Here is a 20,098-nt window from a genome sequence, read left to right as displayed (position 1 = left end):
TTCTCATTTCACTAAAATCCTCCAGGAGGAGCAGAGACTCCTGCGAACTGCGGCCGGATGAGCTAAAAATGGACCCAACGCCGCTTTTAGCGATGTGGAGGACATGCTTCTGAGACGCTCCGTGGCACATCTTGTGTAATTGAAAGCAGCTCTGTGTACTCCTGTGGTGGAGCCTGAGGTTTTCTCTCAGGGATTGCTTTCACATACGCAGACCTCACGATCAGAAACTCAACATGAACATCTAACACTGTAACAACACATACATGTCACACACAAGCACCACCACCATCAATACAATCTTTCTTCTACCACACAAGCAGGCAGAGAACAATTTTATCATCAAAGAAACAGACGCACAACTTAAATGTTTCCATTAAATCAAAAGTAGTTTATTTAACTTTGCCTTCTCTGTATAACTTTATTATAATAAGACACTTCTCTGCTTGTACATTGCTCCCTTGAACTAAAAATGGCAACATTTGTTTGTGGGAATGTAAGTTGGGGTAGACAAAAACTTAGATACATACCAATATACATACATGTGTGTATATTACGGTTCCATTAATAAAACCATAAATGCTAAAAAAAACAAAAAAAAAAAAAGTCTGACCCACTCCAGGTACCTCAGTAATGCTGGAAACATAATACAATCTTGAGTAATTTTTTCTCTCTTTTATCTGGAATACACTTTTGTTTTTAACATGGGTACATACAATAATGCGCACATCAACATTAAGAGTTAAGGAGGGATGAAGGACTCTTTGAGCCAGTGTTAAAGAGTATAGCTATCAATGAAGAAACCAGTAACAGGCAAGGCAAGCTGCACCCACGTGTGTTCATGCTCAGAAGTCATAGTGGAAAAATAAAATATGTCCAACTTCGCTTGCCTGCTGATGAACGTATGCTTAAATTACACAAAAGAAAACCAACTGGTGACGTTTCCCACTGCAGATTCTTAATCTGGATGAACATATACACACAGCTGAATGTATATATATGTGGATGTATTTAAGAAACAGTAGAATTGTCTTAATAATAATAATTGGTTAAATCACTCGCGGGCAAACAAGGCAGAAAAGTGCTCGCCATTCATGTTATAACCCTCTGGTCCCCCACCCTTAACCCCCCCCCCTCGTTATTACACAGACACCAGAAAAAAACAAAACCAAAAACAAAACAACCAAGCACACGTACATACACGCTCACGTACACGCACACATACACAAATCATCAAATGCCCTACTCACAACATCCCAGAGACAACCTTCACACTGTTGTCAGTAAACAAACGAACCCCAACTTACAGCAGTGACAGAATTGATGAAGATGTGAAAACATGTTAGTTCACCTTTGCTGTTGTCTCCAGTCTTTCTGTCTCTCTTAAACTTGTGTTTGAGTGTGTAATCTTACATCGATCCCACATTTCCTCACTTCAGGTCAGCATTAATTGTTGCAAGTAAAATCTTGAAAACCGTGCAGCAAACTGCAGAAGGCGACGCTCGGTCACCCCCCGGTTCGGCTTTAAGTCCTGAATTTTAATTTGAGCTCCCGCTTGCTGCCGTCCAAACGAAAACAGCCTTCCCGAGTAAACACGCCTGTGAAAAATACTTCATACCTCAGACAAGGAGTCCTTCTTGGTGCGAGGAGCCTCTGCTACGACAAGCAGAGGGGTGTACAACACTTGGCCTTAGCTGTGTACTCTGGGCCCAGACAGAGTACCCCGTCCTGCTTTATCATGTGTAACTTGCCCAAGTCATTAACACAAAAGAAGAGGAAAAGAACCAGCAAAAGTGGATGTTTGTTATACTACAAGGAGTGCTTATTAGAACATACTCGATCATCTATCGAAGCATAAACAATTTCAGGAAAAGTCAAACATCTGCTTTATTCTATCATGACCTACATTTTCATTTAATTCATTCCCCCCAACTTGAAAGGAGGGAAAAACACATTTCCATTAAAATGGAAGTCACCCCGAGAAAATAATAGATATTAAAATAAAGCCATCACGCCATCGATACAGTCTTCAGGAGGGCAAACGGAACTCAAAGAAAGGGAGCTTCAAACTACTGTCTGTGGGGGGAAACTTTAGATTTTTGCAGTGTGCAGAAATTCTGCAGGTGAAGATGCTACGACGAGGCCAAAAACCTCCTCTTTAAAGAAAAAAGAAAATAACAATTATAATTATAATGAAATGTCAGAGCAGATCATTCAAAAAATAAAAACAAAATTCAAACCATCGACCTGAACAAGCAGCAGAAACATTGATATAAAGACCAATCACTGAGCAGTAGTACTTTAACAGGTCTCATCACAGTAATCGGACCAAAAAGTCAGTCAGAGGAGGAATTTGGACATTTTTAGTAAAAATTTAGTTTAATGACTTGCTTTGTTGAAGAGAGAAAACACACACGCGCGCGCGCGCGCGCACACACACACACACACACACACCCCTAAAATTCCTCACGAGGCTGAAAAATCAGAGCTGACACGAGGCCAAACAAAAGACAGAAACAAAACGTCTTATGGTACATTGTTCTTATTAAAAGATGTAGCTGCACCCCTTTCACTTGTGAAGGAAGTGATGCACAACTGCAATACAGAAAACCACACGAGGCCAGAGTGTGACAGAAATATACACAGACACATAAATATAAAAGTTTGGCCGATCCAAATATTCATGCCAATTTAATCCCACATTTTCCTTCTGGGCTCAAGTGACCTCACATGCTCTTTGTGGGGGTTTTAAAGATGTCACATTTGTGCTTGTATGTGTGAGTGTGTGTGGAGCTCAGTGTGACTGTCTTCTGTCAAAATGAGGTGTAACCCCCCCGCCCACCAATTGAACAATCACATGCTTGTCAAATCCAACCGGGGTGAGGAAGAGTTAAAAAAAAAGAAAAAAAGAAAGAAAAAAAAAAAGAGAGGGTGGGGCACAAATGAACAGAGAGCAAGATGGAACAGACTGAGAAATTTACAAGAACGGATGGCAGATACGAGGATGATGCAAAGGTGAAAGAGGTGACTGGGTGGGGAAGGAGGGGTGAATACCATCTCCATTTACTGTACAAAGCACTAATGCCAACAGATAAGCTGTGAAATTACGATCAAAAGGGATTAAAGGCGTAACAGGGTGGGGGTTAATGTGGGTGGGGTTTAACTGAAATGTCGCATATTCCGTCACTTCCTATTTTTCGGTGAGGGCCAGTTGCCACGCTTCTCTCCCCGGTTGCCGCCTCCGCTGCCAGGTCCACCAGGGCCGCCGCCAGGTGGGCCACGGGGGCCTCTTCCCCCCCCTCCACCACCTCCAGGTCCTCCGGTGTTGACCCTCCGGTTCTGCCGCTCCATCCCAGGACGCTGACTCGAGAAGCTTCGTTTGTTAGCAGAGGGTTCTTTACCCGTCATCTCACGCTCCACGATGCTGCCGCCTCCTCCTCCTCCTCCGCCTCTTCCCATGTGGTGGTGGTGATGAGAAGCATACGACTTCCCTCCTCCTCCTCCCCCTCCCCCCTCTCTGTCTCTGAACTCTGTGAAGTCGCTGCTCTCAGAAGCTGTCTCCCACTCCTCATTGGCTTGGTCTGAGTTCTGGTTGGTGAAGTCAGGCGACTTGGCACCGTGGGGGTGCTGTGGGTGCGTGGGACCCACACTGCCCTGGTTGTAGTGGTGATGGTGGTGGCTGTTCGCATTACTGAGATGCCCGCCACTGTTGTTACTGTTGGCCGTTAATGTGGCGTTGTGGGTAGCATTCTGAGCATTTCCTGTCATGGGAGCAGAGACTGGGGCTCCGTTACCATCTTGCACAGAATTCATGGAAGGAGATGAGGGCCTTTCTCCACCAATGACCCCCACACTGCCGTTGATACGAGCAGCATTCTCCCGCTCCTTCAGTTTCCGGAAGCGGGGCGGCTTGTCCTGCTGGTGCTGGGATCGCCCATGACGACGGCGCCTAGGTGGTCGCTCAAAGCCACGATTAGAAGGAAGAGGAAGAGCATTTGGCCCTCCAGAGTTTGACACAGGTTTTGCAGAAGTTTGCTGGGTCGCAACTCCACCATTTTCAGTGGAAACCAGAGTAGCAGAGGTTGTTGTAGCAGGCAGAGACGGCTGAGGGGGGTTGGTCCCCTGACTTTGAGTTTGACTTCCATCAGCCACCTTGTCCTTCTTCTCACCAGCATTTCCTCCTCGGCCTAAGTCTTTATGCCCAGAGCTCTGTGGCGGACCTTGCTGTTTCCGGGCTGAAGCTGAAGACTTGGAGGACCCACCATGCGAGCCTGAGCTGGGCCCAACACGGTGTCCCCCAGCTGTTGCTCCCATATTGCCACTACTCCTGTAGATGTTTCCTCCTCCACCTCCGCCACCCCTGCCCCTTCTAGAGGGCACACCCCTAGGGGTGAAGACACGGGCCTGGGAGCCTCTGGGTGGAGCAGATGAAATGTTTACACTGCTAGTGGTGTTATCAGAGCCATTCTTGGTGTTCGATTTCTGGCTGTCTTCTTTGTCCGAGTGGCCGACATCGCTTGCTCCACTCTCGCTGCCCGTCTCAGAGCCTCTCTCCCTCCTCCTCTTGGGGATTTCTTCATACTCTGAGCCCTCACTGCGGGTTTCACTGCGGTTTCTGGCCCTGGCTGGGTTATGCTGGGACCGATCTTGACCATGCCTTCCACTGGCTCCTTCACCCTTGGATTCCTGATGATGGCCACCACCGGCTGTTGAGCGGTAGTCTCTTCCACTCCTGCCACCCATTCTGCCCCGGCTTCCACCTGTGGGTCCAGCACTAGCCATGTAGGTGCCCCGGTACCCACGGCCTCGCCCATAGAATTCTCCCCCTCTTCCTCTGCTGGCTCTGCCGCCTTTCTGGGGGACTCCATGGTGGTGAGAGATGTTGCCTCCCTTTTCAAAGGAACGGTCTCTGTCTCTCCTGGAGGAGGACCCTGAAAAACCTGATGAAGTAGTGTCTACATCTTTTTGACCTCTACCTGACCCTCCTCCAGCTGAGGATCGCTCTTTTCCACCATTTCTGGGTTTGGCTGTCTGGGGTGGCTCGTCCTTAGATGAAACTGATGTGTTCTGAGAGTTGGAGGAGGCATCCTGCTTCATAGAGACAGGCTGTCCACCATCTTGCTCTTTATCTTTTCCAAATCCTGTGCCTTGTTTTTCTCCTCCATCTGCATCCATTGCCTCTCTCTTGATTTCTTTCAGCACTGGCTTCTTAATGGGCCCAGCCCTCCTGTTGGCATTGCTCCCTCCTGATTGGTTGGAGGGTTTGTGGTCCAATGGAGTGTTGGAAGAGTCCTCTCCTCCACGGGAGTTGTTCCCACCTCCTGCATTGTTGCCCCTCCTTCCGTGAGAGGAACCCCCAGTAGTATTGCTGCCAGGCCGTGGACCCCAGTGTGTCTCTGTCTTATGCTCCCGCCCTCCTCTTTGGTTTGATTTAGGATGAGGATGCTGCTGCTGTGGGGGCTGACTGTGGCTGCCAAGTTGAGCCAGAGGTGGGCTAGAAGTGTTGGCTGAATGGGAAGTATATGCCGGACCTGTCTTCTCTTGTTTCACATGGCCACCACCTCCAGCGTTACCACTGCTGCCTCTTTCAGCGTGACTGTGCCCGACACTGGTTTCGCTCTCTCTCTGTGATGGGTGATGGTGCGGTGCCACTTTGACATTCCCATCCTCCCTGGCGGAGGAGGAAGAGGAGGAAGAGGAGCAGGAGGATGAGAGGGAAGGTTGGTGAAGAGGAGGAGAAGAGTCAGTCTTCTTAGCTGGGGCCTCACCACCTCTGTTCTCTGGCTTATGGGGATGGAGAGGGAAGTGAGGCTGTTGAGGGTGGTGGCTGTGAGGGTGGTGGAGGTGAGAGTTGCTTTCAACAGGAGGATGATCTGGGCGCCCGCTACGATCATAGTGAGGATGTGGGGCTCCCCATATCTGGCCCTGCTGAGCTCCTCGGGCAGGCCCTTCATCCTGGTGGGGGAACCCATGTGGCTGGCTTCCCCTTTCACCCGCCCTCTGATGCTGGTGAGGAGGCATCCTTGCGCCCTGATCGGGGAAGTTGCTGTAGTTGCTCTGTCCGCCGATGTAGTGATGAGGGTGATGGCTGCCTCCCTGGTTGCCAACAGGGGGTGGGGTTTGATTGGATGTCCCAGATGCAGAGCTGGGCTGCTGAATGGGTCCCAATCCACCCTCTCGCATGCGGTGTGGAGGAGTGTCGCTCCTATGATAAAGAAAGACAGAATACAAAATAGCAACTTATTCACTCAATAAATGAAAACACAGATGATTAAAAAAAAAACAATACAAACTTACATGGACACTTTTATAATTGCTCTATATAGCAACAATCTAACAGTAAAGAAGGAGGTTTTATCTTCGATCTCACTCAAACAAAACAAAACGAGTATCCATACCTGGGCCCTTTGGCCACATCATCATCCTCCGATGCCTGCTTCTGTCTCAGGGGAGAAGTTAGCCCACGGTTTTCCCCTCCTCCAGGGAACACCTCAGGCCCCCAGGCCAGCTTAGGATCCATAGGGGGAGTCCCACGGTGAGGATGCCCTGGATGCTGTTGCTGTCTGTCAAAGGGGTCTGAACCAGACCCCCCAGAATCAGACCGCTCACGCCCAATAAGCCCTGAGTAAAATTTTAAGAAAAATATCTAAGTCAACAGCCAACATTGTGACTTCACAGTAACACAATACCACTGAACATTTTAAGCATGGCCTGTAATACTGCAATATTTCCTGATTTAATTTTATTACTTGTGTTTATGCATCCACTTACCAGAAGGATGCATGCCGGCCTGATAGTATTCCATGGGTGAAGGGCGACTCTGTATCATACGAGGGTCCATGTAGGGCATCATCATCCACCGAGGGTCAAAATTCAATGGTAAGGGTGGAGGTCGAACCATACCGCCAGGCTGATACAAGGGTCCGCCCTGTTTAGGTCCAGGTACAGGCTGGGGAGTTGAACCTGGTGAAGGACCTTGTGGAGCCTGGGTCTGTGGGGACAGCTGACTTTGTGATGCCTGGCTGTGTTGTTGCTGCTGTTGCTGTTGCCACTGCTGCTGTTGCTTTAGGAGTTGCTCCTACAGAGAAGTGAATGGAAAAATGCAATCACTCAGGTTGTTTAAAAGCACTTCCCTTTGAGGGAAAAAAAGTAAAAAGAGAAAATCACAGTGGCCCTGCTCAATCAGAATGCAACAACAACTTTTAACTGAATTTCTCTCTTACGTTTGGAAAAAAAAACAAAAACAAACCTGCTGCTGCCTCTGAAATCGAGGTGGAAGAGACTTCTGATACTTTGAGTAGCCCTGGCCAGGAGGGCCACCAGCTTGACGACCGGATCCCCCTCCGATATTTTCGACCTTTACTTGGTCGATTCCTCTTTCGCCTCCACTTCCTGTACGGATGTGAGGAGTGCTCACAGCTTCTTCCTTACTCTCTCCTAGTAAAGGTACATCCAGTGTGGGCTGCTGCGGCTGTGGTGCAGCCAACTGGGGACACTGTTGGGTATCTAAATCAAGAACAAAGTTGCAGGGTTAAATCTGTAGTCATCATGATTATTATGTGGTGTATTTACTTAAAATGCTATATTAAATAAAGAATAGAAATGTTATTTACTTGAATGCTTCTTGATGATTTTTGTCAGGATAGGTCTGTGTTTCAGGCCATTTGCATCTGAGAAACTCACCTGCACCAGAGTCATAACTGCTGTTGCTGCTGGGTCGCTGGCGGTCATTACCAGCTGGACCTGTTCCTGACGGGACAGCTAGCACTGGAGGCTCCTCAGAGTCCACGCAGGGGGAAGGAGGCTGGCTGATATTAGGGGAGGAAGCTGAAACTGATGGACTTGGGCTGCCTGCCATAGCAGCTGTTGAATTTCCATCAAGGCTAGGGGTTTTGCTGCCGCCACCACCACCAGCAGCACTTGTGTTGCTGCTCTGCTGCTGCTGCTTTTCATCCAGCCTCTTCAGCTTTTCCGCACAGGCTGCACGTCTCTCCTCCTCCATCCTGCGTTCTTCCTCTTCACGCCTGCGACGAGCTCGCTCAACAGCAGCAGAAATCTCAGAGGATGACTGCTTCCTGCGCTGACGCCACGTCTCGTCCTCATCATCCCCCTGGGCTGCATGAACCAGCAGACCAGGCTGTGTAAGAGGGTTAGGGGCTCCTGCTGCTGGTTGATGCTGGGCAGGGGCAGGTTTCCCCTGGCCAAGAGAGGCTCCCTGATTGTGGGGCCGATCCTGAGGAGTTAGAAAACACTGAATGTTTTATCATGAAGTTTTTAACCTTCCAAGTGAAATTACTGTAATCTTTTAAAAAGTAGAAATGTATGTATGAATGATAATCTCCACTGTAACAAAAACCAAAGTGAAGGGGGGGGAAAAGGGAACTTAAAACTAAAAATGACTTGGCTATAAGACCCGTAGGTGGTGGATGAGGCAATGACAGAAATGATTATTCTATGAGGCCCTGTCCTGATGTCTACCTGTCGGTAAAAGGAGTAGGGCCCTGGTCCGAGGAGCGGCCCAGGTGGGGGGGAGGGCTGCTCCTGGGGACCACCCAATCCAGGCCTGCGCCCCTGTATACAGGCAGACACAGTTAGCTAAGGTCCACCACAATGATCTACACTGATGCAAAATACAGACACTCACACATGCCTGCCCACTAAAAAAGTCTTGCCTTAACAGAATTAACTCTGTAACCTGTTTTCAATTTGAAAACTTCACAAGGCCTCAATGTAAGGTAAAACCATAGGGCCTTATCCACTGCAGGAACTCAGAGCACACATTTACAACCCCAAATCAGCCCGTTTAAGCCTGTTCCCATTGCGGTGTAGGATTCACCACAAATCTTCCTGTTCCAAAAAAACCCAAAAAAAATATCGAGGGATTCAAGAGGACAATTCTACGTTGCTTCTCTTCCTCACCTGCATAGTAGTTATAGGTAAGTTTTTTTTGGTCTGAAAACACCCCTTTAAGAGGTCCTAAAGGGATGGTTCCTAAAAGAGCCCACAGGTTCCTGCAGTGAAAAATGTCTTGTTGTTACTGCTGTTCAACACAGTACCTGATAGGCGGATGGCGCTCCCTGGCTCACCCAACCACTACCTCCCTCCTCGGCCCATCCTGGCTTGCTGGAGGGGGGTTGGGGGCCATTGTCAACATTAGAGGGAGGGGTCCTGCGGGTCTCTCCACCGCTGTCTGAGGCTCGAGAGTGAGAGGTTGCATTGGGGGCATCCTGAGACCTCTGCTGATCACTGAGGACAAGAAGGACAAAAAATGTAAGTGAATAATATCTAGAAAAACAACAACAACAACCCCCCCCCCAAGAGTACTGTAATTTATCACACATTAAATGTACTTAGTCACTCACCGCGGATCAATCTTGCTCTCGTTTCTATCCTCTTCTCCCTCTTCCTCTCCTTCATCATCGCTGAATTTCAGCTTGGCGGAGTAATCTATCTCCTCATGAGCTCCTGTTTCAGCAAAACAACAAAAAACAAAATGGAAGCCATCAGAACCATGTTTGTGCCAAACATCCACAGTGTAACATTATTCAGCAACCATCACTAATCCTTCTCCCTCCCTCCAGCAACTTAAACCATGCTGGACGGATCAGCATGAAATTTGATATGCACCAACAACAGCAATCCTCGAAAGCAGAAAAAGGAAGGCTCGGCAGAACACGCTCTGCACAGCTGAACTAAATTAACTTGCATAAGCAAGACACACAAAAACAAGTCTTTACTTAAAACACAGAAGGTTATGATTCTTGTTCTAGGTCTGTAACAACATTAAAAGTAACCAATTATTATTGTTTTAAAGCCATTTGTTAAAATTTCTGTTTCTGCATGCTTTAGAGCCCTCCTCCAAACAGAAAACATTCTGTTTTTATTATAGATAGGAACAACTTCAAAAAGAAAATAACTTCATTTAACAAAAACACTGTTTTAGTGTATATTTGGAGGTGGCTTACAAACTTAGAACCAGTTTTATGATGTTTCACCTTTGTGAATGGAATTTTATTTTATTTAAATTTTTTTTTACCTGCCCAGCCTTCGTCTCCATCGTGGTCCAGCTCATCTAGCTCCTTCAAATCGTCTTGTTTTAAAATGGAGGGTCGCTTTACCACCTCTCCACCCACATCGCGTGGACCGCCCTGTGACCTGCTCTCAGGACCAACCGGCCCACGAGAGAACCTGAAATAATGGGGGAGGTTCTTTTTTAAGGGATATGATGGAGAGAAAAAAAAAAAAAAAAAAGCATGGCCCAAAAAAAGCAGCTCTTGATTACTTAGGAGTTAAACTATAGGCCATTTGACTGCACTGAAGAACATTTTCCCTCCACAGTGAAATTAAAAGTAGATGAAGTAGCATCTCAGTGAACATACCTTGGAGCTGTCCCTTCACCAGGTGGTGGGTACCTGTAGGGCCCTTGAGGCCCATAGGGGCCCGGGAAGGGCAGATAGGGAGGATACATCTAGGGAGTAATAACAGATCCAGTTCAGACACCCATTTCTTTTGTTTTTGTTTGTTTATTTATTTGGGCGAGAAGATAAAGATAAATGCTAATAAAAGAAAACTAACACTTACGAAGGGGGGTATGATCCCTCGATATTGGGGGAACCCAGGCCCCACAGGAGGCTGGGGCAAGGGCAGGGCGGGGCTGCCTGCAGGAGGGTTCCTAGGTGGCCCGTGGTTCTGTGAGTTTGGAGGGGGGACCCCTGCTGTCCCATCCATCACCAGAGCTCCACCAGTGCCACCCTCGGTTACCCCCTCCCCAGGCAGGGTGGGTGCCAGGGCTCGGCCCCCACCATCCCGCCAACTTGTAACGTCTGAGGACAGTGAAGACAGGAGAGGACGGAGTGGTTAGTATGATTTATGGACTTTTATGTAATCAGAACAAGAATGGAAAGTCATTTTTTATGATTATGAATGTGAAAAGCAATGAATAACAATACTGTCAATTAGTAAAGTTCAAAAATAAATAAATACAAATGAAAATCCTGCCCGAGGTGTTTCTCTCCAAACTACCATAGACAAATAAGTGGATGACAAATTATTAGAGACAAAGCTTGCATTACTCACTCTGGGGGCGGAGGCTTGGTCCGGGCCCATACCACTGATCTGCAGTGCCCTGTTCTTTGCCAGCTTTGTCCTGGTCGCCAGCCGCCTGCAGGGTGGGAAATTCCTCGCGAGAGAATGGCGACGGTAGGTTTGATCCCTTTCCACCTGCAAAAACATATGATGAAAATAGGGGCTGAGTTGCAAACAAACAAACCCATTGAAGGACATGCAGCAAAAGAAGGACTCACCATCCCCTTGTGTTCCATGTGTTCCACTGGCCTGTGCCCAGGACCTTGCCCCTACGGCCTGGGTTGAAGCTGGGGCCAGAGCCTGAACACGGTGCACACACAAAGTCAAATACCATATGATACACGCCAGCTAGTAGTGCTAGATGTCTTTCAGCAACCATTACTCAGGGTATATTCTGTTTTAATGTTATGGAGATAACGTGTACCTCTGAAGCTTGCGGGGTTCTCGGGCGGGTCGGTGCAGGTGTCTGTGAAGCCACAGGCTGCTGCGACTCCGGCTGCGGTGCTGACAATGCATCGGTACTGAGAGGGAAAAAGCAGACATACAAGTCTTCAGACCGAATGCAACAAGCAATCACACAAGAATAAAACTACTTGTTACATTAACACCCAATAACTTAAAGGTGTTTGATTACAGCTTTCTTACCTCTTTGGGTCTGCTGCTTCCTGTTTGCTTGCCCATCCTGTGCCGTCTTTGGGAACGAGCGAGACGTTAGGATCGTTGCCTTTGTTCTCTGCCTTCAGACTGGGCAGGTTGGCAGGGGGTGGCATACGCCGCGCAGAGGCAACTTTACCAAGAGACTGCAGGCCATGGCGTGGGGGAACTGATATGGAAACAAGAATAGAATAGAATAGCAATAATTCTTTAATTGTCCCACAAGGGGAAATTTGGTTGTAACAGCAGGAAGTCGCTAGCACAGATGGACCACTGAAACCCTACACTGGTGAAATCCAGAGGGAGCCTGAAAACAGGGATGGCGTTCTGATTACTTTCTGGATGTAAAACTAGGGTGCTGAATCACTGAGAAGGCTAAAAACGTGGTGGTTTTAGTCTGGTGATTCTAATGAATGTGGATTTATTTATATTTTTAAACAAACAAACAAAAAAACTCTCTTGACGTTATTAAAAACATTCAGCAAACCCACTTCAATTACAATTTTATAGAGAAGCATTAGCACATTGATGCTTACAGAACCATGGAAAAGCCTAAAAGCGAAGCCGTTCTGAATATCAATCCCTCATTTGTTTTCCTAAGGCTCAGAGCAACCACAGCAGCTTCAGGCCTTCACTATGTAAGAGGGGGCAAGTCTGTAGTCGGGGAAAGGGGACAGCTGCTTGAATCTAGAGGGCAGCCTCTGAATAAAACATAAACTGGGGTCTCAGCATAGAAGTCAAACAGCATCCACAAGTAAGCCTCTGTCTCTGGTCAGCCTCAGTGTCTCTGGAGCTCAGCTAATACATCGAGCCTCGAGAGCCATTCACCCTCCAGGACCCCCTTTTCCCTTTGTTATTTCTTTAACACGTCAGTGCAAACACTAGTCAATAACAAACAGTATAACACAGTTTCATCAAAAAACAGTGCTGACAGATAGATAGATAGATAGATAGATAGATAGATAGATAGATAGATAAACTTTGTGTATTAAAAAGCAGCGCCATTAAGGAGACCCTAAGCTAACACTTCAAAGTTGCATTAGTTGGTGCAAACACAGTACAACGAGAAAATTGTAATCACACTAATGAGCAGATCCGACTGAGATATGTTTGTTTAAGGTTCAAATGATCAGTGACAGCACAGGTTTTTACTAAACCACACCACCTGGCAGAATTTAATTAGAGCCCTTTGAAATCTGTTACAACTGCTTAGAAAGTGATGTATGTTGAGGATGTAGATAATAACAATGTTATCATCTACATATTATGATATGTTGTGATAGCCATAAGCTCTGACTTTCAGGTTTTACCAAACCAGCTAATTCAAAGAAAGCCTGGCTATGCTGAATCTGATTCATAATACACCCCCTCTGGATGTATGCTGTGAAAGCTAGTGTGTTCTGAAGATACTCACCAACAGGCTTTTGTGTTTCAAGGCTCTTTCCTTTGTATGTATCAAACAGGTTGAGAGACGCATACTTGGTTTTGCCTTCCTTCCCCTTTGCAGTTTGCCCAGAGCGATCTGACATTGCGCTGTCCGCTCATTGAGTATGGTGAGCCCTGAGACTGTAGAAGAAAGAAGAGACAAGGATAACAAGAATACACAGAAAGAGAATGAAAGTGCTGAATTTTAACTATATTTAACAAGGGATTACAGATATGATACAGTTATGTTTCTTCCAGCTGACATTAGGTATAATTGCTTTCAGATTAATAGGTGTAGCAAACCTTTCTTTTAATAATTCTATGAAACAGGATATTCTGAAACACAATGACACAGCACGTAGGGATAATACACTCAGATTAGTTTATTTTTTTAATTTTTCTACGAATCAGAATAATTGGCAATTTACAGCATTTTCTGGGGCTTTTCTGGTTTAATTTTACTTCTATGTCTGAAGCAATATTCCTCCATTTTAAATTTTTTGTCAATTCAAATGACAAAAAAGATGTCAACAAAATATTTGGCAAATATCAGCATCATCTGATACCAGACTTACTGATTTTTAAACAAATTAATGAGATGCCATGTACCTACATGAGTGGCTCATATTTAACTTTTTACATTCCTTTTGCACTGGCTAAAGGAAGACAGTCTTTGTTTCTCTGACACAGGTGGGAAATACAAAAAATACATTTAAAAACATTAAAACACAAGAACTCTTGTCTCATTATTAGCTGAAGTGTTATTGTAAACATCAATATTAGCCCACAATTTTTCAGCCTGTCCATCAGTAATTTAAACAAAGGATTGCAAGTTGATATATTTTAACATCTGCTACATTTACGACCGATACATCTGATTTAAAAACACTTGTTTTTATATTTTGAGGAATTCATTCAACACTTAGCAACTTAGTAAAGACTGGTGTGACTTTGACTGACCTGTCTGTAGACAGGGGGCTTATGAAGTTAAACAACTTCCCTATGACAATGTGGACAACAGTCGAGGAAACCAGCTTCGTAACATAAAAATTAACTGAAAGCTTTTGAGCATGTGTATAGGTAAGACCATAAGTTTTCTGTCACATATTGCTGAATGTCATCTAACTTGGATTTGGTGAATCAACAACATATAAAGACAAGAATCAACACAGTTTTTGGATCAGATAATGGTCCAATCCTGACTCAAAAAGCTGGACTAATATATTGGTGACCTCTGAGTGACCTATGAGACAAATATATTCAGTTCAATTCCACTTTTCTAGCAGGAGAGCTTAACACAACATGGAAGAGGCTAACAATAAAGCAACAGTGGTTTAGAGGCGTTTCACAGCTGTGACGCCAACAATTTTTCTTTGTATGTTTGCAACAGTTTTGAATTTAACCAAGAATTGTGGCCACGTGACTGGAAACGTCAGGCGACAGGAATGCCTTCACTGCCCTTTGCGTCGAAGCACTTGCAATTTTTATGATAACATAATGCATTCTTGACAACTTGGTTAATATTATTTGAATTTCAGGTTTCTAGTCAACTCTACTCCAATATGTGTGTCAAAACGTTAAGTACTTAGCTAGAAAGGAGAGACTAGCGTGCAAAGAGCAGTAAGCAGTAAAGAATAAAGTAGAATTCATGGTAGCATGTTCATGTTTATTTTGGTAGGCATTTGGCTAGTCAACCTACAAAGATGTGCTTGAATGTGCTTGTATGCAGTCCCCCACAGCCAAAAAATTAATTAATTAATAAAAAAGCATGTAGCAGTGATGATATGCATGCATAGGATGGATGCTGACTGATTAAAAAGTTGGGTCGAACATTAAAGGAGGTGATAATGCAGTTCACCACGGAGAGAAAGAAGTGTTAAAAAAATAATATTAATAAAGAAAATAAGCATGAGAAGCACAGAGCTGCAGTGTTCATTACTTTTAACACCTGGCTTCACATCACTACAAAGAAACATGAGTTTGTTCTCTGTGGCAATGGTTAAAACTAAAGGACAAATAACAGCGCAAACACATACCTTTTGGTCTACACAGTTTTAGCTCTTCCCCCTTCTGACAATACATAGACACAACATGCAGACATTGGTCTGCAAAGCTCTGCATAGGACTAACACATAGCCAGGGTCATTCCTTAATTTAATTTGTCTTAATTTGTCATCCCTCACCACGAGGTCCCATCTACAATTCAAGAGATACTATAACGTACTAACTAAGCCAGCACCTTTCATCAAGACTTAAAACTGTCTTTATCGACAGTGTCTGCAGTTGTCCATATCCACAACTGAGTACAATCCCTAGCCAGCTATCCACTATTCAAATACATTAGATAAACTGTGCATTTCTGATTTTTAATAAAGACCTTTTGGATGCATTTATTTAACAATTTGGTTCAAAAAGTCAGAAAAAACTTTATGTGTAGACTACTGTTGCCTTATATATATATATATATATATATATATATATATATATATATATATATATATATGTATCTCATATTCGTTGTGTTCCCACTAGTGCTTTCAGGTTGATCTCGTTGAAATGACCTTAACGCCACAACACGGCAAATCTCCGTTAACGAGCTACCGCCGATCGCCCCGTGCATGGGGCTAGACGGCCAACACGTTAACGAGCTAACTGCGCTAACACACTAGTTCCCACCCATGTAATTGAGCATTGCATGGCACATCCAACATACTGTTTTACTTTAGTCCATGACTCGCTTACCTTCAGGGTCATACGTCACATGAAAACCAAAATAATTCCAAACGCCAGATCTGAATGTTGCAAGGAGAGCTTAACTTCTGTCTTGCTAGCTTGCCCTGCGCTCTTCCTTCTGACTATGCTGTCTGTGTTGAGCGCTCAGTGGATCTGCGCTCGACAGTGCAGCCTAGGCGGAGTAGTCGAACGCAGATTCACTGAGCGCTCAACACAGACAGCATCGTCGGAAGGAAAGTTGATAAAATAAATTACAAATGTTGTATTGTTCGATACATATGCGTACCGAACCGAAAGCACTGTATCGAACGGTTCAATATCGATACGAATATCGTTGCACCCCTAATAAATATAAATAAATATATATATATATATATATATATATATATATATATATAAAGAGAGAAAAGACTCCAGCTTATTAACTGAACACTAGTACTGGTTTGGTACTGTATCAGCAGCAACCTGGAGCCAACATGTCAGTTCTATTTTCTATTTGTATAAATTCAGATAAGCAGATCTCTATATGCCCATATGGATACAGTTTAATGGGAGCATATGACTGCACCATTTATAATACAGCAATAACACCAGCATAATTTTTTATGTGCTATAAAAATGTCATACCATATATAGCAACATTATACGTTTATGATCTGTAGTGCACACAATAAGACAAGCCTGTCATGTCTGATAGCAAGAGCTGCGTAGTACCTAAGAAGCCCCTCCCAAAGTAGTGCTCTGTAAAATATGCAAGAAAACTGTTCCTGTTGAGTGTAGAAAAAAAAAAAAACTTGTTACAGTGCTTGAAGCAAAAACAGATGATCAAGTACAACCAGCTAATAAAGGAGGAGATACTAGGAGCTAGTGATGTGCGACTCAAATGTAAACAAATGGCTCCACTGAGCAATTTGCTAACTGCACTCCATGTGACAGGAAGAGCAAATGGTGGATGGAAATTACTGATGTGGTTACAAGGTGGTGAAGCAGGGCTATGAGCAGGTGGTTAAAATGCACAACCCAAAGCACAACACCCCAAGAAATATGCGACAATACCATGAATCTCCGGAAGACTTAAGGTTAAGTTACTTTATTTACTGTTGTTCTAAAGTGTTAACCAGTTATTTTATACTCCTTAAACATTCCAGGAAAAACAAAACCTAGGCTATTTTTGTGCTACGTTTGACTTATGCTGTGTCACTACTATTGCACCACAATGCTGCTGCTGTCATCTTGCTTCAATTGATTCAAACATCAAATCGAGAAGTGTGTCATCAAATACAGCAACTCAATGGAAAAGGATGGATAATGCCAAACTGCTAATTTTCTTAAAATATCATGACATTTTAGGGCTATACTGTTCAACCCTAGTTAGCAGACGTTCACTGCTTATCAGATGAACATTATTTCAAAAAAAAGGTGGGGAAAAAGCAGAACCATGGTTTCTATGGAAACACATTATAAATGATATTCTTCATGCCTTGAGACAGAGGGTTCGGCTCCATGGCAACTGCCAGGCCTTTAGCTTGAACTCATTTTACTGCACATCAATAAAAGACAGGGCACTGACATCTGTCCAATTCACAGTGATTTGGCTGCATCCATCAGGTTAAACTGCTGCCACCACCTCCTACTCCCATTAGGCACAATGACTGCGAACACACGGGTCTCTAAGATCGTGAAGACTTTGTCACATCGTCATATCATTTCATTCACTTGGCTTCAATAAAAAAATTAATACTGACGTGAGAAAGCCAATCTAAATTGTCTGTGTTTAGAAAACAGTGATTATAGAGATATAGGTCTGTGCTACAGTGACTCAAGCATTAAATAACTGAAAGGTGGGAAGACGTCTCATTAGATGGCTGCATAACACAAACAGCAACACATTCCCAAGATATGCTTGAAGACTCAAATATGCAGCCTTCTACTGCGCACTGACGATCATCAAAGGAGCAAAATGTACGATTTTTGCTTTTACACACATCACTTTTAAAAAAACAAAAACAAATAACCCTTCGTTCATTACTTTTTAAAAAAGGTTGCACACGGTAACTACGAAGCTGCGGCAGCCTCAATAACCAGATGAGATTAGAAAATTAGGTCGTGGGATGGCTGGTCAGTTAGATGTTGGATTAACTGGAGCCCTAAGTGCAGCAACGTATACCACAAAGAGGCCCCGTGAAGCTAAAGGCTAACCGTCAACACCAACTACGACGGGCAAAAATCAGCTAGTAGCTCCAGGAATCATTGCCTTGTACATATATATGCAAAACAGAAACATCCGGAGCGGTGATGTTTTTCTTATTTTTTTTTTCCTCCTGTGGTGCTAACCAGCTCGATGCTAACAGAGGCCCTCGGTGATCTCGTTGGGAGGGGGACTGCGTTGATGTTTCATAATGTATTTTCAACACCTCGCAGCTATCACTTAGCTCACCGCTTGTCAGCTCCATGCTTTGAATCACACAGTGACATTACGACTGCTCGTCCTTACCAAACTGTTATGCTTACTTACAGTTAGTGGGAGGCCCGGGGTAACGCAGAAAAAAAACACAGATTTTTATTAGATGAACAAAACAAAATGGCGGTGTAGATGGGCCCTGTGCATACTAACCCAGGCCGGTTGGGTAGCATTAGAGAGCTGGCTTGTGTAGGTACATACTACTTAAAATACACTACACTATACAACTTAACTGTGCTGGAAAAAACAACCACTGACAAATCATCAATACTGAGCAACGGAAGCATCTTTTAATCGGACACCCTCCGAGCTAAAGCTGAAGCCTCGCTAACGTTTATCCGTTAGCACTAGCCACGAAAAAAAACATCTAATAGTAAACAGATATTTCATCAGCACACAAACGTCCCAGAGACCTTTACTAAAAGGTAAATAAATGTGTGTTTACACACTAAAAAAAAACAAGTGGCTAAATTCAGAAGCTAGCGAATACTAGTCAACCACTTAGCCAAGCTAGGCTAATGAGCTAGACAGCCACCTAACGTTAGCTATGCCTTTACAAAAATAAAAATAACCTCGATCCTTAACCAAAAACACCCTCACAGATGCGCCGAGCCATTGCCCAGAGGTAAGAGTAACAATGTCTCTTCGGTACAATGTAACTGCCCAATGTCCGCATGGAAACATGCACAATTTTCCCAACCACTGACCTGGTCTTGTCCCGACTTGTCTCGAGGTTGTATCGCTGAGTGAGGTTAGCTTATGCTATCACGTATAGCCTCTTTCCAGCAAGTGACCCAGCTAGCTAAGCAACGTTATCCTCTCGCATAGTCAAACCAACACACTCTGGCTTTGCTCTAACTTTGATACCAGCGGCAACGTATGGATAAAGAAGATATTCGGCTTACTTGTGCTCCTTTTCTTTTTTTTGTAACTCCCAAAAATAAATGAAAAGGGGGTAAAAGAAAATGGTTAATGCTGGACTCGATCCGTCGCCTAAAGAGCCGTCAACGGCTACTGAGCCGTTTGGGACCTCTACAGTAAAATAAATAAGCCACTCTTATGTTTTTTAAAGTGCAAGTGAAGCCTCTCCGAAAGAAATGTGAATATTGCAAAGTTAATACCAAAAATATCTAGCAAATTTATCCATGAAAAGTTAAACAATTAATTTTACAATAGAAATCTGAAATTTCACGTTTTCAATATGTAGATGGTGCATTATCTTTTTTAATATATGTTAATTGTAATACATTTATAAACAGAAATCTAAAAATTTGATTACAAACATTTGACATTTTTTATATGTTACGATTTCTGTATTTATCACTTCATAAATAAATAAATAATAATAATAATAGAAAATAAAAATGCTAAAAGACACAAAATTAAAACTTTTCCACCTCTGTGCAAAGACTTTGAGCCATGTTTCTTTATATTACCTTTGAAGGAGCCAGTCCTTGTTTTTTAAAGTGGTCTTGAACTATACTTCTCCAGTCTTTCTGAACATCTTTCAAAGTTTTCCTTTGGCCATTGGCTGCTTTTTCACTCATTTTCAGTCCAGTCTTTGTACCTGACCATTTTCAGAGGAATGTTTGTTTGTTTGTTTGTTTGTTTGTTTGTTTGTTTGTTTGTTTGTTTGTTAAGCACTTATCAGTCATGGATTGACCTCAATGTTATTGATCATCCTGACAGAAAATACAATAAAAGGCAGGCACTGACCTTTGAGAAGACTGGAAAGCCATTCCT

At 44.0% G+C, this 20,098-nt stretch overlaps 1 protein-coding gene across 3 annotated transcripts; it reads right to left on the bottom strand.

Annotated features, from left to right (window-relative positions):
* Window positions 1–2,523: 2,523 nt before the first annotated feature.
* On the bottom strand, window positions 2,524–19,398 carry prrc2a (proline-rich coiled-coil 2A). 3 transcript variants are annotated; one of them, XM_086279241.1, is made up of 17 exons: window positions 19,261–19,398; window positions 13,151–13,302; window positions 11,728–11,905; window positions 11,507–11,603; window positions 11,301–11,382; window positions 11,074–11,217; window positions 10,579–10,820; window positions 10,377–10,465; window positions 10,034–10,185; window positions 9,360–9,462; window positions 9,054–9,243; window positions 8,476–8,568; window positions 7,681–8,230; window positions 7,247–7,503; window positions 6,769–7,075; window positions 6,396–6,618; window positions 2,524–6,202 (listed from the first exon to the last, which is right to left on the bottom strand). In XM_086279241.1, exons 2-17 carry the CDS (start codon window positions 13,263–13,265, stop codon window positions 3,181–3,183), a joined length of 5,844 nt encoding a protein of 1,947 aa, XP_086135367.1. In that variant the 5' UTR covers window positions 13,266–13,302; window positions 19,261–19,398; the 3' UTR covers window positions 2,524–3,180. The 3 variants fall into 3 exon arrangements, with proteins under 3 accessions (XP_086135367.1, XP_086135368.1, XP_086135369.1); XM_086279242.1 differs by lacking the exon at window positions 19,261–19,398 and adding an exon at window positions 19,063–19,239; XM_086279243.1 differs by lacking the exon at window positions 8,476–8,568.
* Between the last annotated feature and the right edge of the window lie 700 nt (window positions 19,399–20,098).

This window comes from Aulonocara sp. 'chitande type north' Nkhata Bay, linkage group LG22 (genome assembly GCF_057382095.1).
Source record: "Aulonocara sp. 'chitande type north' Nkhata Bay isolate Kocher_YH1m ecotype deep benthic linkage group LG22, A_spYH_male_GT1.1, whole genome shotgun sequence".
NCBI classification, from domain to species: Eukaryota; Metazoa; Chordata; class Actinopteri; order Cichliformes; family Cichlidae; genus Aulonocara; species Aulonocara sp. 'chitande type north' Nkhata Bay.
Note: the sequence above shows the minus strand (reverse complement) of the source record. Positions and strands in the feature narration are given on the sequence as shown.